General features: G+C 42.6%; 1 protein-coding gene across 2 annotated transcripts in view; it reads right to left on the reverse strand.

Annotated features, from left to right (window-relative positions):
• Positions 1-4,146: 4,146 nt before the first annotated feature.
• Positions 4,147-26,823, reverse strand: part of ndst3 (N-deacetylase/N-sulfotransferase (heparan glucosaminyl) 3) — a 35,738-nt gene continuing 13,061 nt past the window's right edge. The window contains exons 4-15 of one of the 2 annotated variants that reach the window (XM_084006438.1): positions 25,934-26,088; positions 24,573-24,758; positions 19,025-19,153; positions 13,274-13,456; positions 12,890-12,986; positions 11,985-12,108; positions 11,225-11,399; positions 10,645-10,815; positions 10,185-10,294; positions 7,026-7,128; positions 5,939-6,049; positions 4,147-5,199 (exon numbers count right to left, since the gene is read on the reverse strand). In XM_084006438.1, coding sequence (XP_083862564.1) covers positions 5,170-5,199; positions 5,939-6,049; positions 7,026-7,128; positions 10,185-10,294; positions 10,645-10,815; positions 11,225-11,399; positions 11,985-12,108; positions 12,890-12,986; positions 13,274-13,456; positions 19,025-19,153; positions 24,573-24,758; positions 25,934-26,088 — 1,574 coding nt within the window. In that variant the 3' untranslated portion in view covers positions 4,147-5,169. Of the gene's footprint in view, positions 5,205-5,938; positions 6,050-7,025; positions 7,129-10,184; positions 10,295-10,644; positions 10,816-11,224; positions 11,400-11,984; positions 12,109-12,889; positions 12,987-13,273; positions 13,457-19,024; positions 19,154-24,572; positions 24,759-25,933; positions 26,089-26,823 lie in introns of both variants that reach the window. The other variant, XM_084006439.1, reaches the window with a different exon arrangement.

Consider the following 26,823-nt stretch of genomic DNA (forward strand, 5'->3'; position numbering starts at 1 on the left):
TGACCGCGAGCTGTCAAAGTGAGCACCATCATGTCAGACAACATGTATGCACACACACACACACACACACACACACACACACACACACACACACACAGTGACACTGGTTTTTGTTTACAGCAATGTCAGCCATTTTCCGAGTTGTCCTCATTTACAAGGCAAACCTGTCATGTTGACTTAACACCTATTTAAGAACTGGAGCTGCTACAGAGGGACGCTGCAGGGAATCTTGGCAACATGAATACAAATATTCTCATCTTCCCAGCATTTCTTTTCCTTGTGTGCTTCAAAAATGTTTTTTGCTATAATTTAACTTTTTGGCCAGTTATAGCTTTGTATAAAAGCTTTGTATAAAAGCTATAACACAACACTTCATTTGTTATGCATTTACTGCCTGTTTTGTTTGTCTTCTGCTTAGAAATCCAACACTTCCCCCACACTGTCTATATTAATGCAGTATGATTTGATATCCAACAAAATAGCAGCACGTTGTGGTTAACCCATTATATAAACTGTATTCTATAATTCTGTATGGATGGCAATTTTAACTGGGACAGCTGCATGAGTAAAATCTGGACCTCCGTATAGTGGTCTGTTCTTAACGATTTAAATGTTTTGGACCTAAATGAGACAATGACTACTATTGCAGCCCTCCTCAAAACCTGCGACAAACCTGCGACTTTGAGTTTAAAAGTAATAAAAAGGCATTTCCATTTACAACATGAACACAAATAAACAAATGTGGAAGCCAGCAATCAGTCCCGTAGGCCTCACAACTGGAACGACGACGTGAGACATGGGGTTCAGATTCAATCCCACCCGGACTCGTTTATGTCGAGCGGTTTGAAGTTTAGTTGTAAGTCCTCTAGAGTTGCTTCTGTACTTTGTAGTGCAGGCATTAGAAGAAGGTTGTATTAACACTGTGGCTAATAATCACTCCTCTCTGTTGGGCTCACAGCCCAAGTATTATTTAACACTTTGATTCAGTTTTCCATTCAACACATCACTTAACTGGGTTTCAATGATGTCTTTGTCCTTATAGGAAACCAGTGAAACCAGTCGTAGAGAAAAAGATCAAATTTGCAAACAGATCCAAAACAAGGGAATTTGAACACTTGCTGTTAATATCAACTTTTTGACAGCTATCAGTCACGACTGAATCCCAAAATGGAAACCGGTTGACATTACTCTTCCAAATGACTCCTTTTCACATACAAATGACTCAACGGAGAGATTAAAAACACAATGAGAGACGTGTAACAAGTCAGCAACAAAGACAACAAAACAGCAGCTGCATCAACCAGGGCACATGGAGCCTCTGTGGGAAGGTGGTGAGCTTTGTAGCCCCAATATCACAGCCCCAGGTGTGGCCCATGAAGCTGACGACCCAGATCCTGCAAGACCAACCAAAAGCCAGCATGCAAGAAAATACAGAGACCCCTAGTGAAGTGGAGGTGCCACCACACCTAATTTATTAGCTGTCGATTTGCTGTCAAACGCATTTGGAAATCAAAAAAATCAAAATAAGAGAAGATAATGCTTCAAATGGTGTTGAAAGGCATCATGCTGTATATCGCCAGACCTTTCCTTTTTCATCCTCATAGACTCTTGATGACGCACAGTAAACTCACACGAATTGAATGTGTCGACATGAGTGATGGCTACCTGGACAAAGAGGAAAGCAGATAACCAATAAGCCTCGAGGATGCAGCATCATGCAGGGGAACCTTTGTGGGGGCTTGAGCACCGTTGTCCTTATTGAAAGAGAGTACCCTCTTGTGGTCATTATCTCACATTACAAAGAGTTGATTCTAACTTTATAAGGTTAGTATTATGGGAAACGAAACAGCAACAACGGTGTTATACTCTGTGCATGAAGACACTGCGATGCTCTGAGTATGATGACATTATAGAACCTGCAAAACAACATACTGTATTTATCACACTGGATATGTTATTTACTCATTGGGCTAAGATCAATACTCAAAAAATAAGTGTATGAATATAATAAAACAAAAATCAATGATGAATGAATATCAAAATCATGAAGCATGAATACAGGAACCAGGCAGCATTGCCCGTTTTTGTCTTTTGCTCTTTTTTTTTTTTTGCTATTCCCACTGAACCTCCAGCTATAGCTCTCTGCTCTAATGAGCTTATATTAGGCTAGATGTCACCAGAGGTGGTGCAGAACAGAAGGTCTCATTATACACGGATAATTTATTTCTACTCATATCTGTTTCCATCCTTTAAACTCTGGCAACATTTGGGAAAACCAGCTGGGAAAGATTAAACCTGAATGAGAGCCCATGCATATCGAAATTGGCTGCTAGAGACACCCGCCTCAACCAGCTGTCTGGAAATATGTTTATAGATTTGGAATTTGTGTTAATTTTAGACTGATGAGACCAGGAACTGTAACACTTGAGTAGGCTAATGTACTTCCTTTATCTTTTTTTTTTATAATTATAATGAGATCTGTATACCTACAGAAGAAATAATACAACAACCTAAATAATCTGGGGACATATTACATTATGAAGCATTGATTTTTTTTAAATCAACAATGAATTAATATTCTCAACTGGCCACACGTTTATTGCTTTCTTCATAAACTCATCGGTTTAATAAATGCTGTAACTACAGAAAAAAATTACAAAACATTACGACTTAAAATCCAAAGAGAGTACTTCTTCAGATATACAGTATAAAGACTCGGTAAGTAAAGCCACTGATGGTCTTCCTGCTATAACCACCTCTGTGACGGCACTAGAGATCGACCCCTGCTGGAAATGCACCATTACTGAAATACCTGAAATGATTTCAGCCCCCTTCAGTTATTGCTCCTAGCACACACAAAAGGCTTGCAGTTAAATTATACGGCGCAATATTGTATATTCCAACTTACGTACATATCTGCCTCAGAGTCAAAATGGTTGAGTTGCTCAGTGTCCTTGATTTATGTTTACTCTCCCTGACATTGGCATGCTGTGTGTTGTCCTTCACCGCTGTCTCTCACAGCTCGGCTCCACTGCTGCAGCAAAAATAGGAGAGCAGACGAGCGAGCCGCGAAGAAATGCATTTACAAAATGCAGAATTTGTTTACAGAAACATGATCAAACAAATGCAGTATGTAGGAATCCGCTAAATGGGTTAGTGGAGTGCATGTCTGGGTGTGGTGGCGGTGTGTAGGAAGAAACGGTCTCCTCACAGTCCTCCACTCTGATCTCACAGACCTGTTTGGACAGAAATGTTCACACTCACTCATGACAAACATCTGTAGGTGGTTTCCTTTTGTGACTTGGCGGCTAAATGTTTCTTTGGTAACGTCAAGGCCCTCCATCACATCCAAGTTACGCTGCAAATGTTCTACATTGTATGAACAGAGATGTGAGAAAACAAGCTTGACAGATACAGTCACACCCGGTTAACCCTCACCTTTTTTCTCTTTTCATGGAGTCTTTTCCTTGAAAAGAGACTTGAAAAACATATCCACTATGTTATTATTATGTTGGCAGATATATTCTTATAATGTATTATAAGACTGCAAATATAAGACTGCAAATTAGCTTAAGCTAGACGTCTTATACATCACATTTCCCCAATTATTTGTGGCAATGTTGTATGTATTGTCCCTGTTAAATATATGATCAAATTAAAATAAATTACATTTCTGAATAAGTATGTGTGTGTAAATATATGTGTTGTGGTCTAATGCATTAAGTGGGAACAGTGTCACTCTGAGAAGTTATAGCATGGGCTGACTTCACTTTCTACACTGCTTTCTTGTTTTAGTTTTCATTATGAATCATATTATATTATAAAAACACGGATTGTCATATAACCCTGTTGCATACATGATCATTACTGTTGTTAGTTAGTTAATGGTGATGCAAATACCAGACAGGCACACAGTCCTTGAACAGCAAACTGTAATTTCCATGTCATTTTTACTTACCTTGAGTCTATTGTCAAACATATAGGCTAAAGATTATATGACTTCTGCAGGTGTGTGTCTGCAACATACATCTGTGTTGCTTGGTCGCTAAAAAGAAAACATCTTATGCTGTCAGTAATATTCATTTCTTTAATTTTGGTTTCTGTGTTTGACATTTAGGGGGGGGGGGGGGGGGGGGTGCATTAAAATTGAAGCTCAACAACGTAGGCCACTGGTATAGAAACAAAAAGATAATGGAGGGACTTAAATGAGACATTGACGAAACAAAAAAAAAAAAGAAAAACTGCCTGCGATTACACAGTAGCGACTTCAAGAGTCTTGGAATTTAGTGTCACACCCATTTGGCTCATTTTGGTGAGTTTTTCTTTGCACAAACTCACATCCCCCTCAGCCCTTCGTCCTCAAATCATCAGCGATCATGCTCTGCTAAATGGACACGGCGTTCATCTGCATGGCTTGTCACAAGAAAATAATGAGCGGGCCGATGCATCTTGGCTTTGGTGACTCATTTCTAGGCCAAACATTCCAGTGAAAGCCTCGAGTGACATCTCTCAGTGTGGACGAGGCTACCGGATCGACCAGAAACTAGCGTCGCTTCAAAAAGATGAACCCATAGGACGACCGTGGAAAGTAACGGCCCGTCACCCACCCTGAGTCTACGCACTTGTCCTCCCTGCTTATTCACTCACGTTGTGACAAAATAAAAACCTAAATGATAGTTAAACAAAACCACATCGGGGTGAATTTATTTTGTCTTGGAGCTACATGGAACAGAACTTAGTGCAAAGTCATCTCTATGGAAACCACGCACAGCTAACCAGCGCTGTTCTGGCAACATAAATTAAAGGTGAAAATAAAACAAAAGAAAATGAATATCCATCGGAGGTCACCGCAGCTCCGCACGAGAGTCCGACTTGTCTCCCACAGTTCTCTTCATCCTTATAATGCGGCTCTTTCCTTTTAGTCCCACTTTCTTCAGCGCTGGCGGAGTCACCTGAACAACATTCGCCCGTCCGTTTTCCTTCCTTTCAAGAGCTCAGCCCGCCCAAAGTTTCTCTGCACCCTCATGACTTTCTGCTCCCTCCAGCCGTGTCGGAGCTCCTTGTTGAAACAAGGCCTCCCTTGTCCTCGCCTTCACCTCAGGGTTCAGTAAAAGGCCACAGGCAGAGTTTCTGAAGGTCAGGTGCTCCTGGTCATTGACCCCTTGACCTTTAACCCTGATTCACGGATGCAAAGGTTATCTAACCTTCAGAAACAGGTAAAGAGACGGATGGGGATGGGGAGGAAGAGGGGGGAGAGGAGGAAAAAAAAGTGGCACTTTAATTTCCTTTTGTTTACCTATTGATTCAAATGCCAACCATGCAAAAGGAAAGAATGCCGGCTGTGAATGGGCTGGAAAACCTAAGCGGACTTGTCAAAGTGGCTCCCTCTGAATCACGAACGGTGACAAACGGTAGCACAAACAAATCCACAGACAAAAAGAATGAACAATGTTGAGCACCGCGGAAGAAAGAGAGCTGTGCACAGATCAAGGTGAGACGACTGTCAGCAGCAGCACTTACACAGGCTGGCCTCATTTAAGTGCATGCTTTGAAAACCAGACAATGTAGCCCTTTTTCTTTCTTAGAAGCTGGCATTATTTGTAGGTCCTTTGTGTGCTGAATCACCTATTGATACTTGCTTGCTTTGTAAGGTTTAACTTAAGGCTTAAAAGGCCCGAAAACATGTTCATGTTCAAATTGATTTTTTTTTTTTGTTAAACTATAACTCAAATTGTTACTCATTCAGTTACTAGAGTGGATACCATTAGGCTGCCTCCTAACTGCAGCAGGCCAGGTTCAAATCTGACCCGGGGCCCTTGCTGTATGTCAGAAAAATATATATATTTAAGATATGAAACCTTTTTTTTCCACTCTCCGCTGACGTTAAAATGTTTGACTTGCATTTATAAGCTGATAAGTGTATAAGATATATACTGACCTTCTGTAGCTCCTCTCTTAGCCAGGAGGGAAGGGGCTGTCCGAGGCGATGCAGCAGCTTTGACAGCTCCACGTTATGTTCCCTGTAGTACCTGGAAAGATATGCATGTGCCTGAAGAAGAGGAGAGAAGAGGGTTAAAAAAACATGGAAGAAGAGGAAGAGCAAAATCAGTCATATGATGATCAGACACAGATGGTCGGGATTCGATATGTAGAAGAGGTGGAAGACAGTAAGTATAGTGAGACAGAAAGGGAGAGACAGTAAAGGTGAGGAGTGCAGGGAGTGGAAATAAGGGTTAGAGGGAGGGATATTTAGAGGAGAAAATAAAAAAGACAGCATGGGAGTAGGGGGCAAACAAGAAATTGAGAGAGATTAATGATGTGCCACCATCTTTAGATTAGTTTATTTCTCCTCAATAGGACTTTAGGGCCACTAAGTGCCGAGTGGTATGAAGAGAGCTGAGGAAAGGGAGGCTGGAGAGAGGGAGAAAATTACATGAAGGATGTATGAGATCCATTATCTCTCTCCACTCCTCTGTGCCTCCCCCCCTCCCCTCCCTGGCGTTCCCTCCATTTCCATCCTCCTCATCTGTCCTTTCCTTCTGTCCCCGTGGTGAAAACTCAAACGCGGTTTAATTACAAGTGACACCGAGGCGCAGCCATTAGCCATGTGTGAGCACACGAGGGAAGGCAAATCGTGTCGATGTGTGTTTGTCTTCATGTGAGAGCAAATGTATGATTCATTGTCGGCAGGCCTGGTCTCTCCTCGGAGGAATCAGGAGCCAGGACAAAGATTTACGGATTGGATTTTCTCCTCCCCTCCACAAACCTCTCTCTCACGGGTGTTGTGTCACGATTGAGTCCTCATAATTAGATTGTAACTTTCTGACTGGATCTGATTGGCTGACATCTTCCACCCCGACGCTCGAGCCCGATGGGAAATTTTGCCACAGCGATGGAGGGTACTGTGTATCACTGTCAAGTCAGGCTGCAGCTTTTTCCACTTTTTATTTGTCTCTTGCAATGTGATTGCATGCATCATTTTTAGATCTTTTTTCACTTATTCTTATTTAAATCTATACGTTTACCTCTGGCTCCATAGGAGGGTACTTTCTCCCTTTGCTCTTCCCCAAACATTTTGTCTTTCCTCCCTCAAGGAGCTGGCACCAAAAGCCCTTCTGGGGGTCAAACCTGGGAGGAAAGAAACAGAGAGAGAGAGAGAGAGAGAAGGAAAAGAAATGTAAATAGAAATGTAAATAAGTAGTAGGCACTCTCTATCTATAGTGTATGGAAGTCTCAACCTTGTGCTGACTCTCATTCTCCCCCAATGCAGAAAAGTTAATTGGTTGGCTCCTACAGTTATCCTACATGCTAATGGATGACTGTATTACTCGTTCTTTATGGTAAAGTCAAATTAGAAAGATACATAGGCTATAGTTTGCTTTGTTTACCCCCTTCAATGCAAATCTAATTCCAAATGTGATAACTTGACTTATTGGTTTGGGTTCGTTGTGTGTAAAGGAGGAAGGCAACTGTGCCAATACGAGTATATTAAAATGTATCAGTCCATGTTTATTAAAGGCTTTCTATTTTCATCCTTCCAGTTGACTGCCTTGGATCAGAATATTTATGTCCCGCATGTTTTCGTTTTTTTAAATAACTTCCTCCCAGAGGCCTGGTGGCAGCTGGAGGCACCAGATGCACTCCTGTTGTCATTCTGCGATTATTTCACTTTATACGTTTTTAAATAAACATCGATTTACTGCTTTCTTTTTTTCTTTTTTTCCCCCCCAAAGCTGACAAAATATTTATAAAATAAATTCAAATGTGAGATGCACGGTATGTCCTCTTTGTTTTAGTCAACGTGTCTCATAGATACACAGATACGCTTGATTTAATTTATCCTTGGAGAGAGATTAAAACACTGTAGCAGCCAGACACGTTCAAATACAAGACAATAAAACACAGATTCACACAAATAACAACAACAATAAAAACACAATAAAAAGACAAAGACACACACAGAGCTGCCACGAGCACGGTAAAACCGGAGCTGTCTTATAATCAAGACTCACTCCAGACAGTAGTTTATATGAGCAGGTAACTTCAGTAATGGAAACAGCAGACATTAGAAAACATCCCAAATAGATATAAAAACAATGAAGTGAGAGAGATAATCACCGGGGGATGTAGCTGAGAACTTCAACGTGAGAGAGCAATATTTTCATAAATGTGATGCCCCTATGACGTTCCCATACTGGCTATCTGAGCATCCCCTTGCCCAGCCAAGGTCCCTCTCTCATTAGGAGAGTGACGAGTCTACTACCTCCCAATAGTATGTCATGTGACTACCTGTCACCAGGCGAGGAGATGCTAAGTCGCTTTCAAAGTAAAGTACCAAAGCAAAAAGATGTGCTTGTTGTTCTGTGTCTATGCATGATTTAACATACAAACTGTGTAGTATGGGTATGCCTGCATGTGTACTGTTTATATGCTTATCTATAACATATATAATGTTGATTTTAACATGTTTATGCATGTCGACATTACTGCACCTTCCTTTTGTAGTATAGCGGTCCAATGTGCATCTAAAAAAAGAGGTAACGTGTCTTATTAACTGCTTTTTGGGCATTCGCAGTATAGGGACTAATGTGGATGTGGCTGAAAGATGCAAATGTTATTCTTTATCTCCATGCATCAGTGGGTGAATAAAAGAGAAAGAAGAGTTAAGTGGCTCTCCTTTAGCTTTCCTTTGACAGAACAGCAGGAAGAAAGGAGGGAGGGATTAAATAAATAGGCTCCAGTGTTGAGGATCTGTCAGACAGCTGCCATGTCAAAAGAATGAGAAGGAAGAAAGATTAGGCTTTTGTGTAGCTCCGTCTTCACACACGCACGGACACACACACACACACACACACACACACACACACACACAGAACAAAACATTATGGAGATGTGCAACTGTTCTCATTTTGTCCCCAATGTGACCGTGTAATCAGATTTATGTCCCCTCACGATTGGTAACCCCCCCCCCCCCCCCCCCCCCCCCCACACACACACACACCTTCCTGTCCAAATGCATCGCTTTACAAATGATGGTACGCATGTGTGATTGTGATTCAGGTACTCTCTGTCCCAATCTGAGCTACGAAATCGAGATGTTCCTGGATTTGAGGGCTTGTGAGCAGATTGCATTCTGATGAGTGGCGCTCGAGGTAAATAAACCGTTCGCCACTTCTCCTGAATTTAAAGGTCACATGCAAACTCCTTAATGGATAATGGATCAAGTTTCAAGTTTAAACAGAGCATAACACTAACTCTCCCCAGTTGTATGAAAACTTGAGTAAATTTGATTGACATGAGCTGTATATATATATATCCCTTTTGCACCTGCCTGTGTTTCCTGTTTACATTATCTCGGTTACCGGTTACACTGGTGTTTTGGCTGCTTTGGTTCCTTCGGATTGACACTGTGCAGTTCACTGACTATTGCTTTCTTGTATTTATTCAGACAGCTGTAATAAACAGTGTAAGTGAGACAGTCAAGGTTCTGTCGGGACTTGATCTGAGGCCAGCAGCTCGGGGAACTAAGACAACTTCACTATCTTTTGGCAAGAATATCAATAATTCACTGCTAGAACAAAATTCATATGTATATGTAATACAATACAATTCATGGACTTCAAAATTGTCCAGGCAGTGTAATCAGATGTTACCATTCCTGAAATGTTTGTCAGTGATGCCTAAAATGTGAATGTCAGGAGATCATTGATTACAAAATGACCTTCAGTTTAACTGTAATTCACATTAACATAATCTGCCATTTATTTTTTTTTGCTTCAGCATCTCTTCCATATCCTCTTTTGGTCTCTCTATTCTTTTTTTGGCCCGTCCAAATAATGACAACGGCCCGAACCTAAATCTGTGTGAAAGCAGAAATGCATTCAAAAAAAGCAGTCAACTGACATTTGCTATTGTTTTTTGTTTGGTGCCAGGTGATGTCACTGTCTGTTGTGAGCTTTCAGAGGATGACACCACATGGCACCATTGGCAGAGAGGATAACGGTTGGTTTAACGCTCACTCTTCACCAGTAGGTGTCAGGCTTCACACAGATTTTGGTTTGGAGTCAGTCTCGTTCCAGCTTGAATGTGTCGTTTCCATACCAGTGCACGCCAAGTGAAGTTCCCGTCAGCCCCGGGACGCCAGGGACAGAAGACACCAAAGAGAGAAAGTAAGAGGGACTTACGTTAGTGCCTGGGAGTAGTTGAAGTGAGGAGTCACTCCCAGAAACTTCTGGACTTCATCCATCACTGCCGCAGGGTCAGTTCTCAGCTGATGGCCATCTATGATCATCACCTACACACGGATGCAATCATACTGTAACGCTGGGTTGCAATGGTCACCTTAAAGACACAAATGCTGGAAAACTGATGGAACACATCACGTCACTGTTTCTCTTCTGCTATTCCTACAATGTACGAGGTGTTACGGCATGCAATTCCCACAAAGCATACGTACATTTCAAACTATGCAAAATGTATACAGTCACTAAATTATTCAAGGATGTTCCTGATTAAATCTCAAAATAAATCTGATCTTTCATTTCCTACCTTCAATATATTTGAATAACAAATCTCGTCTTGGAAAACCAATACAAAGTTTCAAAATCCCGTCATGCGATAGAGTACGTGTGTGTCTGTGCATACCTGGTTGGCGGGGTAGTTGGCGAGCCACCTCTCCAGGTGTGAGGAGTAGAGACCGGGGATGAGGCAGCGGCTCTGCAGCGAGCGGAGCTCGGCGGGCGCTCCCTGTCTCGCACTGATGACATCATAGAAGGTGAACCGCAAGGCAGCGTGGTCCTCGTGAGCTCTTTGATGCTGGGAAGGTTTCGCAAAAAACACAACCACGTAAGCTTCAAATGATTCCCCCTCTTATTGCGCAAATTGATCTCATTCGTCGTCGGGAAAAATTAGAGTGATATATTCACACCAACGTTGTTGACATTCATGTCTCGTTAATCAAACAGACGTGAGCGGGAGATTTCAGGAATCTTGTGACATTTCTGAGGCGTATAGATAAATCAGGCTCGTTAGCTTCAAACACACGCATTGCAATCCGACTCCGAGCACGATCTTGGATACAGAAACACAATTAAAATCAATACAAAGGAGGAAGCATGTCATGTGATGAGGCAGGCAGCTGTAGAGAGTAAAAAAAAAGAAGAAGAAGAAGAAGAAAAAAGCAATGCATGTGTAGTCACTGGCGGTGATGTGCTTGTGTATGTACCTGGTACCAGCTGTAGGCCCTGTCAGAGGGGTTGATGAGCAGGGTGATGATCTTGGCCTTGGGCAGCAGGGCCACAGCCCGCCGCGGGGACTCCTCTGAGGGGAAGTAGTTAGCGCTCTTCTCAAACAGGAAGTCCGTGCTCACATTGGAGGGCACGGGGAAAAACTCCATGTACCTGAGGCAACAGACACACAGCAAATTGAGAGGAAATGCAGGTACGCACACACACACACACGCAGTACACCAACAGCATTACAGCTAACTCAGTCACCCAGAGCATACGTCGGTACATTTTGACATATATTTCAAAGTCAGATACAGTCCCCAAGTTATGGCCTTAATCTGTGCTTAGACACCGAACCCCAAAACAAACGTGACGATATCATTTTGACAGTGTTTGAGGACACGTTTTCAGAGCCTCTTCTGGAGGACTTCGGAGACAGCACCAGCTGTGTCTCTGTCAGCTAAGTAACCCATTTATGGGTCAATTTAGGCATCCATATGTCTGTTGGCTTATGTTTGCAGGCTTAAAAGATCATTTTGAAGATGTTTTTGAACCGCTTAATGTGTCGTTGAAGGCTGCGAGGCACATCGCAGCGACAACAACCTTGCAAAAATGAAAAGGGGTTGTTTGTAATATTCCTTTTCACCTTAGGTTTTGACTAATAAAAAGACACAGAGACAGAATGAAAGATACGTGTGTGTGTGGTGTGTGTGTGTGTGTGTGTGTGTGTGTGTGTGTGAGTCTTTGTGTTCTCACCAGTCAATTCCTTTGTGGTAGTTATTGGTGTTGAAGAACTGGACCTCCTCGTAAGTCTTTGGGCTGGGGAAGTTACTGGAGATGGAGGGATGCATGAGTAGGAAGAGATAAAGTGCTGTCGTTCCTGGAAGAAAGGGCATAATTCATAACTGGCTCGTTAATGCAGCTCAGCAGAGAGTAGTCTGTGTGTGTGTGTGCATCGGTGTGTGAGAGCTGTCATCCACTGATCCATACTGGGTGATTTTTCCCTCCGCAAGATTTATATCTAGCTGAGAATAGCCCACGTGTGTGTGTGTGTGTGTGCAATGATCACAGACCTCCCTATCAAATGATTAAAAAAACATTTGACACCAATCAGCAGTCGGGGCTTTGGTCGTGCCCTCTGTCTCACCCTCAACAGCTCTCTTTTCACCCCGTTCCCCTCACACTTATTCCCACGCGTTCTGTTCCATCCACCCTCTCCCCTATTTGCTCCACCATCTCCGACACGAGAGGCTCACCCTGCAATAAAACGAGGATGCATTGCACCGCGCTTGTTGTCGGGCTGCTAATAGTTTTTTTTTTATAATAGTAATTGTTATAGTGATTCCATTAGTGAATTATCACCTGGTTAATTAGCAGCATTGCAGGCACTCCTCAGCTTTCACACCAACCACCACCAATTAGCAAGTAGCACATATGGATTATTAATAATCTCCGCTTTTTTTTGCAACTTTGACACAGAGAAATTCAGACTAGGAGAGGCTGGTGGCTCAATACTATATCTCTATAGTATAGTATAGTAGAGGTACAAGCCTCCTCCTTTGTCTCGCTCTGACAGGATCAGAGGGAGATTGAATGAATGGCCTCTGATGTTGGTATGAGTCTCTGTGAATGTGTGTTAGTTTGTGTTCATGGTAGCTTACCTGTCTTCTGTGGGCCTATGACCATGAATTTGGGTAACCGGTCACATGTTTTCTCTTTCGACCAGATGTCTTTATGTCGTTTGTCATCGCATGGGTTCTGCAGAGATTAAATTCATGGTGTATAAGAAGATAACAAAACACACATACCCATACTTTCAGCACATGGAGGATTTACGACACACAATGACTAGATGACGGTTTTGTCTGTGTGTCATTCATACAACTATCCAGACGGAACAATAATGCTGCAAACGATAGAATAAAAACCAACCAAAAATCTGTTAAAGCTGTTTGTATGACTACGACTAGAAACAAAAACATTTTTTTTACACTGGCAGTAAAAGACAAGGGTTGAAACGCACAAGCACATTCACAAAAACTCACCTGCCAGAGTGGGTTCCTTTGTTCGGGGAAAAGCTGGAAGTACTTGTGTGCGAGATGAAGGGGCGGGAGTGTGTGGAGTCTCAGGTTGGTCCACGAGCGGAGGAAGGAGGCCAGGTGGACGAACGTGTAAAGACCCAGTCGATCATTGCCATAGTTAGACAGGTGGGTCATGAATATACTGATCTAAGGGTTGAAAAACAGAGACATAGAGAGGAAAAGGGAAAGGAAAGAACAGAAGGATAACATTGTTATTGTATTGTGCAAAACATTGTGTTAAAGTCAAAATCTCATTTCCCAACGTTCCCATCTTCCTGGAAAAACTGAGGCGGCAAAATGTCATTTCTGTTGTTGTGACCGCAGTGGAAAGCAAAGATTATTCCTCAGTCTGATGTGTTTTAAAGTCACCAGCAGAGCAGCTGTCCACCGCGTACCAATATTTGCTATCACTTTGCAAAGGAGACACACTCACTTTTGTCACGTAAGATTATACATTAGCTTTCAGCACAATAGGGTTTTCAAGTTTAAAGAGGAACACGGAAAAATCGACACGAGGAGACGGCACGATCTTCACCGTGGTCGCTCGGCGATGACAGAGATGCGGCTGCACACCGGGAAGTGTTTCCAAGTGTGTCAGTGTGAGCAGCGTGTGTTCATGAAAGTTAATGTGTGTGTGTGCAGGGAGAAAGAGAGACTCGGAGGGAGTGAAGGAGCGATAGTGTGTTGGTCCAGGCTATCTCTCCACGCCTCAGTGCTTTTATAGGCTGATCAAAGAGACGAGCTAAGATAGCTGCTGCACACACACACACACACACACACACACACACACACACACACACACACACACACGTGTCTAGGTGAAAACGGTAACATCCCCCCATTAAAATATGAATTATTTGGTAGGTGTGAGCATATGTGTGTCTGTCTGTGTGTGCATGGGTGATCACGCGTCAGTATATTTGGGAGAATGTCTATGAACGTGAACACACACACACACACATAGAAGGACACACAGACGCGTACACATTTCCTGGTGACAGAGGACCGTCGGTGCTCCTCTTTAACGCTGAAGGTTGCGGCAGATACAAAGCGACACAGTGTCGGGGGTTTGATGGATCAGCGTCCGGTCGACCTGAGGAGCTGTTCAGAATACTGATGGCCCCCGAATACTGATGGGTGTGTGTGTGTGTGTGTGTGAGAGAGAGAGACACTGTGGGAGGGAGGAAGAGGAACCAGACGTGTGTAGTTAGGTGTGTGTGTGTGTCTTTGTGACAAAGATCACAACAGAGAAAGAAGAGAGAGGAGCAAGGGTATGCATGTCAGAGTCATTTTTTATGTGTGTGTGTGTGTGTGTGTGTGTGTGTGTGAGTGTCAGTATAATTGTTTAGGCATTTGAGCATTCGCGTATTCCAGTGCAATTGTGTGCATCTGCCACCGCCTCCTTATCTCGCGTTCACTCCAAGCAAAGCGGCAGTGCAGCATCCAGCATCGGCTGCCTCGCATCAATCTGGTTGATGTTAGGGCAACCATGCGGAACCGCTGTCAAGGCATCACCAACTCGCAGTCAACCAGGAACAACAGAAACACACGGCAGTGAGAAATGTTCGCTGACTCCTCCTCTCCAATGAGTCGTAATGCCAAAAAAAGAAAAAAAACCCTCCTCTTCTGAGCACATGGAGAATCCTGGAGCACTGCTGTTAGAATCGTGTAAAATTAAATTTGACAGCGTCTCGCCGGAAACATCTCTTCACATTCAGGATTGAGAAGGAATATTTCCCATAGCAAACTGCAGTGATTGGGCGAGGGGGAGGGGAGTTATATATATATAAAGTAAAAAAAAAAGTTTTGGGTTGATAAACAGAGAATACAGACAAATGTTACCAGAATAAATAACATTCTATAAACCATTTCAAATTGGCCCAGCTCTTCCTTTTTGTGTTGTTTGTGGGGGTTTTTTGGAAGAAGGCAAAGTGATCAAAAAGTGATTTATGTTCCCTTCAAACCACTCAATAATACCATACGAAATCGGGTCCAGGCTGTGAGGTGTACTAGTGTGTGTGTGTGTGTGTGAGAGAGAGGGAGATTGAGAGACAGAGAATCTGGGTGTTATTGAACATGGAAACATCCATTATGGAGCTTAAGCACTGGCTGCCAAATTAAACACTGGGGGAGAGAGAAGATCATTTGTGGTTGTAATTTGTAGGACTGCAGAAAAAGAGAAATTAAAGTGCAGAGGGGGCGGGAAAGACAGAGAGAGGCACCTTGGCAGGTGAGTCTGAATTAAAAAAACTAAAAAATCACGCAGAGGGCGTTAATCTCCCAAATAGACCTCACTGTAAGAATTCAACGAATTTCCTCTGCATCTGGCGCCACATCTCATTTCCTGAATATCGGATAGCTTCGAGTCCCTTATGTGCCTTAAATAAAGAATACTGAGCTAATAATTTAACACCAGGATCGGGGCTAAAATCATACTTTGGAACTGGACTGGGAGTGAAGTGTAAAAAGAAAATGAGGAGAATTAAAGCCAGCCCTGCAGCTTCCCTCTTTTAATCTTTTCCCCTTGTCTCTCCTTCTCGTTGCTCCATTTCCTCCCTCTTCTCTCATCCTTTTAATGTCTTGCTCACTCTTTCGTCTGCTCCGAAAAGTCACTTTGTGTAATTTCCACCCCCCTCTCTCTCTCTGCTCTCTCCGATCTCACGCTGACCTAGATGCTCTGATGAAGCATGTCAGTCCAACATGGAGTGGTGTTCTTCAAAAATCCATGCGCACGCGATCACATGGACGCACACACACAAATGCCATGTCTGGGAAGATTAAGAGAACACCGGTCATGTATTAGAGTTTGTGACATGCTCCAATCCACTCTGACATGATTGCATTTTTTTTTTTTTTTTTTTAGGAAATCACTTGATTTGCTGGCCTTTGGTTGAGGATGAGGATTTTTGTTTTACACTTCTCTATCTATCTATCTATCTATCTATCTATCTATCTATCTATCTATCTATCTATCTATCTATCTATCTATCTATCTATCTATCTATCTATCTATCTATCCTAGATATCTACCCTTTGCCACACTCCGTTTCTTCTCTCTGCATCCTCTCTCCTTCACTGTGTAGCTGTAGCAGCCTGTTTCCCATTACAGAGCACTTAGTTCCATATACATTTCTCCCTGATTGAATTGTTATTGCTACTAAAAAGAGCCATACCGGCACCCCCTACACTCTCTCGTTCCCCCCCCCCCCTTCAACGTCGTCTTCGTCCTCTAGCCCCCTTCTTGCTCTTGCAGCGTCTCTCCCTCCTTTCTTTCTCGGAGTCCGTCTCGATGTCTCCGTCTCATCAGCGGATAATTGAAATCTGAACGTCAACACGGCAAATGATTTCGATTCAATTTATTCTGCCTGCTCCAGTCAACATCTTCTGTCCCTTTTTCCGTTCTGCAATCTTTCACTGCTTTACTCTCACTTTGTAATTTCCCCTCCTGTTTGGATTGCAGCGTGTGTGTGTGTGTGTGTGTGTGTGTGTGTGTGTGTGTGTGTGTGTGTGTGTGTGTGTGTGTGTGTGTGTGTGTTTCAGAGCTCGTATGTGTTGATGAGCTGCCAAAAATCTTCAGTAGTGAAAATGAGACAGAAAAAAAAGATGAAGAAAGTGTGGAAAAGATCCACACGTGTAAGCAAAGTAAAAATGAACAGGTTGTAAATTAGAGAGGGGGGGGGGGGGGGGGGAGAGATTGTGCTGATATGGCTAATAAGCTTAGCGGTAGAGCTTAGTGCTAAATGTCAGTCCTGATATATGTCTGCAGCTCTGCTTATGTCAGCTATACACACATTTATACAAAAATACACATACACAGATATGTGGTTGCCCACTGGTGTGTGTGTGTGTGTGTGTGTGTGTGTGTGTGTGTGTGTGTGTGTGTGTGTGTGTGTGTGTGTGTGTGTGTGTGTGTGTGCATCACCTCCTCTCTCTATGTGTCTGGATTCTCAAGTGACACAAGATGCCGTGACCTGAAAATTAAATCTCAATCCGTCTGCCACCTTCTCACCCTACTCTCCCTGTCTCTCCTCACTCCATCTCCTCTTGTCCTCCGTCTTTCCTTCTCTCTCTCTCTCTCTCTCTCTCTCTCTCTCTCTCTCTCTCTCTCTCTTTCTCCCCTCTCTGGCCATTTAACTGGGGAATGACTGTGCCCTATTGGCTGTTTGCAGAGTCTAGGTCGTCCAATCGATTGTCGAGCTTATGTGAGACCGGGGAGCTCAATGATCACTGATGCAGCCCTGAATGATGCAAAAGTATCCAAACGTACATAGACACATGCGCTCACGTGCACGCGGTGCACACATACAGCTCGTGCACGTCTCACAGCCGCATCCAGACTGAACGGCCATCACGGGCCAAACACGATTTCAAGTTGCTGAATGGGAAGTGACAATGTCACCGATGTGCAGCACATCACACAATAGGAAAGCCTCGGGGGCGAAAGCAGTCAGCGACACAACACTATTGATTATACACATAAAGTGCACACGCTAATGAAAGCTTACGCGTCTGCAAATGGAAACATAGCAGGGAGAAGCAAAAATACATCGTTAGTCTTTTTTGTGAGCATACGTGTGGACGTGGATCATGGCAGAATAGCTTTCCTTATTAAGAACACAACAGCTGCCTCTCGTATTACACTGATTAAGAAAAGATATGAGACATCAGGACAAAGGATTTAACCCGCCTAGTTTGTGTCTATTAATAAAGAAACACTGTCCCTGCTAGAGGAAATTAAAAAAGACTTCATTTGTAACAAAGGCCTTTCGTTCAAGGAAAATAATCCGATATAGAGAAATGTCTATATTTCTATCGGAGTATGATTTTGTATCGTGTGTATTTTTTGTGGATGTATTTGTTTTCATTTTTGTGTTTTATTTTAAATAATAATAATTAACATTATCATTACAATTATTATTATTCCAAAAGAAGAACAATAAAAATACAGGTATGCCCTGACACAAAACAAAAATGAATAAATAATACAAAAAAGTAAAGCATAGCAAAGACAGACGAGCAAGAGAAGAAGAAAAGACTAGATTGGGTTGTTGTGCGAAGCTGCACTCGACTCTGTGATGTTGGCTGAGTTCTGACAGCTCTTCTGGTTCAGCACTCCCTTACCTGACACTTCAATACAGCCTGCTACCGGTCTGTCTCTGCGTATGTTTGTGCATGGTTTGAGTCAAAGGGAGATTCTTTTGAGATCATTCCTGGGAATTTCCATACACCTTAAACTGTGTGCGTACATGCACTTATGAGCACGTGGAAGCATCTTAACTGCCACCAAAAAGCTAATTCTGTTACTTAATTCAAAGCAGAATCGAGTTGGACTGACATACACAGCAGGGGTGAGAAAGAGGGTGTGTGTGTGTGTGTGTGTGTGTGTGTGTGCGTGCGTGTGTTTGAATGTGTGACAGCAACTCCCCCTGTGGTGTGACCTAATTTAAAGTGGGGAGATGAACACAGCTCCACAGTGAGAAGCGGCCCCTGACAGGAAAAGAGGCAGACACACACACACATGCACAAAGGCTACACACACACACACACATTAAGAAGTATGATCCAGACAAAGAGGAAGTTACCTTAACAGAGAGCGGGAAACCCAGCTGGTGCCTCTTTGAGGTGCAAAAATCTAAAGTCACAGGCCTCCATGTTTCTCTCTTTGTTACATGTGTGTGTGCGTTTATATGTGTGTGCATGTATTCTCTGACTTACTGGGTTGAGCAGCACAGTGAGAAACAGCTCTCCTCCATGGATGCTTTTGTCCAGTTCCTTAGGTCCACCGGGGTATTCCTTATAGTAGATGGTGTGAGTAAACAGGCCACACGTCTGGCGGGGAAGCACCTACGCATGAACACGAGAGGAGGCGTTGTTAACGGCTTACACAGGAAGTGCAAACGAACAAACACTTTATGACAATAGGCTACAAAGCACAGTATGATCAGCAGGAACTCATTTCCAAAACAAAACAAGAAATAATTAAGCAAGGATGCTCTGTCTCCGGGTCCCTCACATATTGAAAGAACCGTTCATCCGCTCTAGTTGGCACTTTGAATTGCTGGGGACCCAAGGACATGCCGGCTCAAATTTTATGCAATTTGGACACCAAACACAATTGATATTAACAAAAGTATTCAGCAAGTCGTCCACAGTGGGCCTTTACAGGCTGAGCACGAGCCTGTACGGGAACACCGTCACACTGCCACTGCAGCACAAATGTGTACGTTTGCCATACTATTTATAACACTAATAGCATCTCTGTCGGCAAACAAACCCCCCTGCTTAATTAATCCACGCTCCACTTTACAACCACAGAGGTTATGTCAAAGGAAGCAACTAACACGCCTATGGTTAGTGTATTTAACAGATGTTTCAGACTCGTAAATGCGACTTGGGTGTGTTTTCAGGGGCAGATTTAGTGACTTGGGGGCCGTCTTGCTTTATTTTTCACCCTTTCTCTACCTGGGAACTGGCAAACTATTAATACCGCAAAATAAAAGTCCTTTTTTCAATTTGTACTTCAAGTGCAGAGCCAAAGAGACTTAACTTGACTTAAAGTATGTTCAAGCTGGAGCTTTCAATTCTACTATGATGCTGTGATGATGGATGCTTTAATGAATAATAATCCATTACATTTGAATTGTTATATGTTGTGAAGTAAGAAGTATACAGTTGAGTTATTTTTTAGAATTGGAGTTATTTAGTTGGAATAGTGACATCATTGAATACACAGCTACACATCATAACACATAACTGTTTGGGGCACTTACTTGGTGTCTGCGTTTTTGGTTTACTTCACTGCAGTTTCTGTCCCTAATAGCACTAGAATTGGGTCTGTGATGCAACAATGTGATGGCAGTTATATGAGTCAGGACCCAAAAAAGCTCCATGCTGAGTGTGAAGTTGTTTGCGTGAGCAGTTGTCGATTAAAGCTGCCAGCAAACACCAAGCATGTGGCCCGTTCTATACAGTCATGTTTTGATCGGGGAGTGCAAACATGATAAAAAAAAAATTGAAAGCACTAATATGTTGCATTCCTTTTCGTATGAAAACCTGGTGCCTACATTACCCAAAATGCAACTTGACCACCAACAGTTCGCCGGTGTGTTATCACAGCAGCTAGCGAAGCCATAAAGCCACAAACTTGACACGCACACACACAGATTATTTTCATTTTCAAATTCACGTAGTAAGATCTGTAGCATATTTATCAGATTTGGCTCAGAGCCACAGACTGCATCTACATCTATTCTCAAACATGAAACCATTGTGGTACCATGATTTGAGATGAAACACAAAACCACATGTCATCCAGCAGCATATGCTAATGCTACCTATCACAGTGAAAAAGCATAGGCGCAGATTCTACAGATGGGTCAAGTCACACCACACGTGTTGCACTGCTGGCATTTGGATTTGTGATAAGATTTTTTAAAAAAGCACAGGCGTAATTAATAACGATGGCTCTGTTGCATTACCCTCCAGTTCCAGGACTCTGGTAGAGTGCGGCACGCCTTTTTGGGACTCTTAAATGGAAAGGAGCCGTCATTAAATGTTATTAGTTCCACCTGTGGCTTTTCTGTAACGGCAAGTCAACACGTCCAACGTGAACAAAGGTGAGGAGAGTGAGATCAGGGCTGTCCACCGTTTTCTGCTGCGCTAAAGCAGATAGCTGTCTGGCTGAGATGACTTCTGGAGACCTTTAATTCTCATGCAGGTGTATGAAATGCGAGAGTGAAGTCTTCCTGGGGCACGGCTCCTCACCTACACCTGTTTGGTATTTCAGTGACTTGTTGTTTACAGAAGTGGAAGGAGATGATCACGGATTACATACATATATACTGTATATATATATATATATATATATATATATATATATATATATATATATATATATATAATCCCACCTCGAGCAGTAAATAAAGAAAATGCCACGCCCGGTGTGAGTTACATGCCTTGATTGTTGAAAGCAGGGTCCCACATGTCAATTTCTCAGATCCCCTTCGTCGCTCTAACCTTGTTGTGGTTGGACGTGTTTTTATGAGTGACATCATCGACATTTCACTGCGAGTTAGAAAGTCCAAAAGCTATTGCCCATTTAAATATATATATATTGAAATGAATCTATGATGTAAGGAAGCTACAATAATGTGCCTTGCATAAAAGACTAACAGAGTGCTGGATCAAGTGTTTAACAGTGGATGAATTAATCTCCTTTTCATTAGGTCATTAAATGACTCAAATGAAGAGAAGAAAAGGTCTTTATTGTGAACTCCTAGTGGAGCACTTCTCTGTGTGAAATAGAGAGTAAAGGCCGGAAGCACAGATATTGGTTTATCTATAAAACACTGCAGTCATTCACACACACACACTCTCTCTCTAACACACACACACATGAGAGAGAGAGAGAGAGAGAGAGAGAGAGAGAGAGAGAGAGAGAGAGAGAGAGAGGGAGGGAGAAGGCCACCAGAGCCACAGACACTCAGCACTATTTCACCAAACCAATTATCCACAGAGCTATAGCTCAAACTGATATAGTACATTTTAAAAAGAAACACACACACACACACACACACACACACACACACACACACACACACACGCAGCACCATCCCATATTTCAGTCTGATTTGTTCTGATACTGTGGGTCCAGTGGGTGGCTCTCAATCTGCTGACAGAGACACACAAACACCAGTTTTACAGCCTTAGGGACAACTTCCTGTCCACCTCGGAGCAAACAAAGATGGAGCAAGGGGCAGAGGTCGAGAGCGATGTGCCAGAGTAACTTTATGAGAGGTCAGGAGGCTAGATGGATCGTCAAAATCGAACAGCTCACCAGCTGATTTATGGTGAAATTATTTTAAAATTCAAATGTACACACACACCCACACAAACCACCAACACAATCTGCCTCTCAGAAAAAGGTCAACTTCCATGAGCTAAGTTTTGTGTTCATCGTCTTCTTTGCCTCCCTTTGGTATTTAGTCAATGCAGCATGCAATGTCTCGGAGCAAGAGATGGACTTCTTCACTTTTTCCTACACTGCTTTCTCATTCGGCTCCCTGTTCTTAATACATTTCTCAATGGATACTCATACTGCATTTCCACTCTTTTGTAATGGAATTTGACGGGACAATGTCACCTCAAGGTCCATTGAGTCGCTTCTTCAATCATATCACACAATCTTCGTCAGCAGATGGCATTTGATTGCTGTTATCGTAGACCGTAGAGAGGTTTTTTTTTTTTTTTTTTTTTTACTTTTAGGGCATGTTGTCTTTGGAAGTTCATTCTAAAAAGAATAAAATGTATCTAAAAGTCCATTATTCTGGAGCTTTTGATCATATTTCCTAATTTTCCATTTAGCATTTCATTTTCATCCGCTGCTGATGAGGAGGAAGATTCATTTGTAACACGGACAAGAAGTCCTGTGAACATCAACATTCCTCTACTTTACTCTATCTGCATTGTTTTGAGGGTTATCGTTGGAGAATATTTTCCTCAGAGAATTAAATAAACAGTGTTACAGTACACCTCTGCTTAAAGGCTAAAGCCACCATAGCAGGGCAAAGATGAGAGGCCAGGACAGTTGTGTTGATGGAAGCTGGATCTATAGCTAAAAAGCGTTTATTCCAGCCAAATTGAACTATTGTCAGAAGTTGGATTTGAAAAAAACACGTAAAGTGTCAAAAACAATGTTTGGAGAAGAGCTGCATCCATCATTGGGTCGATGGTTTTATTTCTTTATATCAGCCTCCGCTTCCTTGTCAGCGCGTCTTCAAAAATGTTTTTGTATAAACTAAAAGAAAACATGTTTTTTCCCCTGCAAGTGTATTTCTCCTGAATATGTATTCAATGGATGTTGTCCAATTCAGTGATTCTGCTATGCTTTTTAATTCCTCACTATTGATAATGTATCATAACACATTAAAGCCTGTCAGAAGTGTCTGCCTGTTTTTGCATTGAAAGGAAGTGGGATTAAGTAGCTGTCTTTTATGACGCCGTGACAAGATGTCAAGAAATAAAAGCAGACTTCTAGCACTGATTAGGAAATTGACATAACTGTCAGTTCAAATTGTTTGCTCAAGTCCCAGATATAGCAGAATAACACAGGCTGATAATTTTGGTGTCAGATGTGATTGGTTCTTTTATCAATAAGGGAGCAGTTGTGCAAACTGACAATGCCTAACTGACAAGTGAGTGACGAGGAGGAGGAGGAGGAGGAGGAGGAGACCGAGAGATGGACAAAGACAACTTGTTTAGGCGGAACAGACGACGGAGTTTTTATACTATTACTGATGAATTATTTATTGGAGCATGAAAGTGTAAAATAAACGCTCTCATTACTTGATCTTTATTCTATGATACACGCCCTGCACATATACAAATACACACAGCAAAGATAACCCCTTTATCCGCCTTGAAAAACCAGTAAAATTGAATCAACATAGCGCCGTGGTGAGACGAGGGCAAAGAACGCATATCACACACACACACACACACACACACACACACACGCGCAGCCATGCACAGAGGTTACATGCAAAGCATCATTGATTTTCTCTTTGAGTCCGCAAGAAACAATCAGCACACAATTTACTATTCAGCAAACACTTATTTGAGTGGAGAGACAGTAGATGAAAAGAGATTTTCAAAGTAAGAATTCAAACAGACTCTCCAGACTAAACGATTTGGCATCCGAGCTTTGATTTAGTGACTCCAAGAATGTATAATTCATGGTTTTAATTTCGGCGAGATGAATTAAGCGGGCAGGTTAGGACTCTACATGACATGATTTGAGTGTTAGGCTTGATTCATGGCCTTAAGTGCACTTTGTTGTGACTTCCATCATGTTTGTGTGACTAACCTTTGTCTGCCAGGCCAACGTATTTCATTAAATGTGTCTACACTCGGCACCAGCTCCGACTTGTATCAAAGGATACCCACAACCACCAGCTGTGGAAACGCTAGCTACAGTGCTACTACATTATCTCTAGCAGAAGATTAGTGGAGCGCAGGCAATAAAAAAGTGGGCAAAAATCATCTTGAAATGCTACCTTTTTGGCATTTAAACAAAAATATTAAAATGTTAAATAATGAAGGGAGTTGTCATGGTGTTGATACATTGTTATGATTGCGCAGAAATGCGTCAATAGAGTCGATGTACGGAAGCGCATCCTCACAGGCGTGTGCCTGGGGCGATGCCGATGCGGCCCCCGAGGCTTTTTTTTTCGACAGGCATGTCATAACAACGTGGTCTCCTCACCATGATGTTGTTGTGGATGAAGCCCTTGCGGTATCGGGCGGGTTTGAGGTGGGGGTACTCTTCGGTGCTGGTGACCTGGATGTTCCACACGCGTCTCCAGGCCTTGTACAGCTGCAGGTGAACCGGGTAGACGCCCGAGTGGTGCGGGGCCACGGCATAGCCCATGTCCACCGGGATGTTGTGCTCCTGGAGACGGAGAGACAGACATACGCAGAGACGGACACGCGTGTGAGGCTTAACGTTATGGACGTTTACAGCTCGGACAAAAGGACGCGGCGGGACATAAACACTCAGAGCCTGACGGTCTGACCTTGTAGGGGAAAGAAGCGCATGGTTTGTGCTGTGTTGGTTGTGATTACCAGCCTTCGGGTTGAAAATTGTCCGCGTGAGCATGTGTACGTGTGGGAGTGTGAGGGTGGATGGTTGCATCTTGCAGACTGATGGTGTTGTCCTTCGCTCTGACACACACCTACACACACTGTCAAAGCTAAGCATCAGCGGTCAGGGAATGAGGGAGCGGAGTGTGTGTGTGTGTATACAATAGAGGTGAGGGATCGCACTTTATGATCACGTTCACCTTCAACAGCATGAACCGGCCCCCCCCTTCGCTGTACTGTATGTGCGAGGAGGCACTCCAGTACCAGTAGGGTCATACAAATCATTTCAACTCGCTCACGCACATACTAACAAAGCGCAGGCAAGCCAGGCAGAGGAGGGCAACAGAAGCGCCTGACTTTGTAGACATCGGATTAAACAGGCTCAGGTGTGCCCATAAAAATGAGTGCATCACTCCCCAACAGGGGTATAACATTTTTTTTTTCAGTCCAAATATTTTCCCCAACTCTGCCCTTTAATCATCTGTTCACAGGAAAGTAATTTGCATTCGCAAATGTGTTCTGCAAGGGGTGTAATTCTATCAGGACATATTTATATTGCACACATGTGCCTTCACTGTAAATATCATCCATGTCCCTACAGTATTGTCTTGTGTGAACTAAAAATGCATTTTAAACCTCAACTAAATGCTTATAAGACACAGGACTGGTTTAAAGTGTCTGCCTGTCCTGTGGTGTGTCACACTTCCAGGAGCTGGAGAAAAAAAAAAAAATATGAAAAATTCAAATGATGAAGTGAATTCTTTATGTTGGAACAGTTCCTGCACTTCAACCCGCAAAACAACAGCTCTGCAATCGGCTGTGGCGAAGAAATAACAATTACGAACCGCGACAGACGTCCTTGAAGAAAATGCAATCATGGGAAGCGAGCGCCATTAAAAGGACACACGGGGAAGAAGAATGCAGCGCCGAAATAAACAGCTGCAAGAAATGTGCGCGTGCATCAAGAGAGCGGATCCATCTCACCAGTGCGAATTCCTTGTTGAGGACCATCTGCTCCAGCAGGGAGGACTCGTTGTGGAAGAGGTGAGGCTGCATGTGGCTCCACATGTGGGGGAACCACCAGAACTCATTCACATACTTCAACAGTAAATCGTCCCCCTCGTCCTCCTCCATGGTGCCTGCACACACAGAAACAGCCAAGGGCAAACAGGACAAGGGATAACATATAACATATGTATAAATGCACACTTCAAGCATGTCCTGCATTAAATATTGTTGCTATATGCTTCTCACTGGTTCATAAAATCACTAAGCAACTGGGTTCTTTTAGGGTTGCGTTGCTAAATAAGGAGGCGGTGTGATACCATGGTGATAAAAAATGCATGCCATAGCAACAACATATACTTTGGTAATATGTTCTAGTCTGTATCAGATATATTCTGATTATAATTATCTTCAGTCCCACCTCTATTTGTATCATATTCATTTGTTCTCTTGCTGCAGATTTAGACACATTAACTAGAAAATCAATAACATCTGTCCTTGGAACCCCAACCGAGCTTAGAATTCGCATCACACGTGTGATATGCAACACAGTATTATTCCATAACTCAAAATATAGAGATAGTATGAGATAAAAAAAATCCCAATGATGAATAGGATAACTTAGTGCTTATACGCACCACAAGCGATAGCAGATGTATGGGATTGATTACTCCGTTTGGCCACTGTACTGCAGGTTCATCCTTTCTTTATGGTATTTTATTTAGTGCGGACTTAAAGTGTAATTGTCATTTATATAGTTAATTTAAATATATTTTTATCACCGTGAAAATAAATCTCTTCTTTGCTTAAATCTGAGGAGGAAGATTTATTTTACACCATTACATGCCCTCACAAATAAAGTCATTATT

This window comes from Eutrigla gurnardus (genome assembly GCF_963514095.1).
Source record: "Eutrigla gurnardus genome assembly, chromosome: 3".
NCBI lineage: Eukaryota > Metazoa > Chordata > Actinopteri > Perciformes > Triglidae > Eutrigla > Eutrigla gurnardus.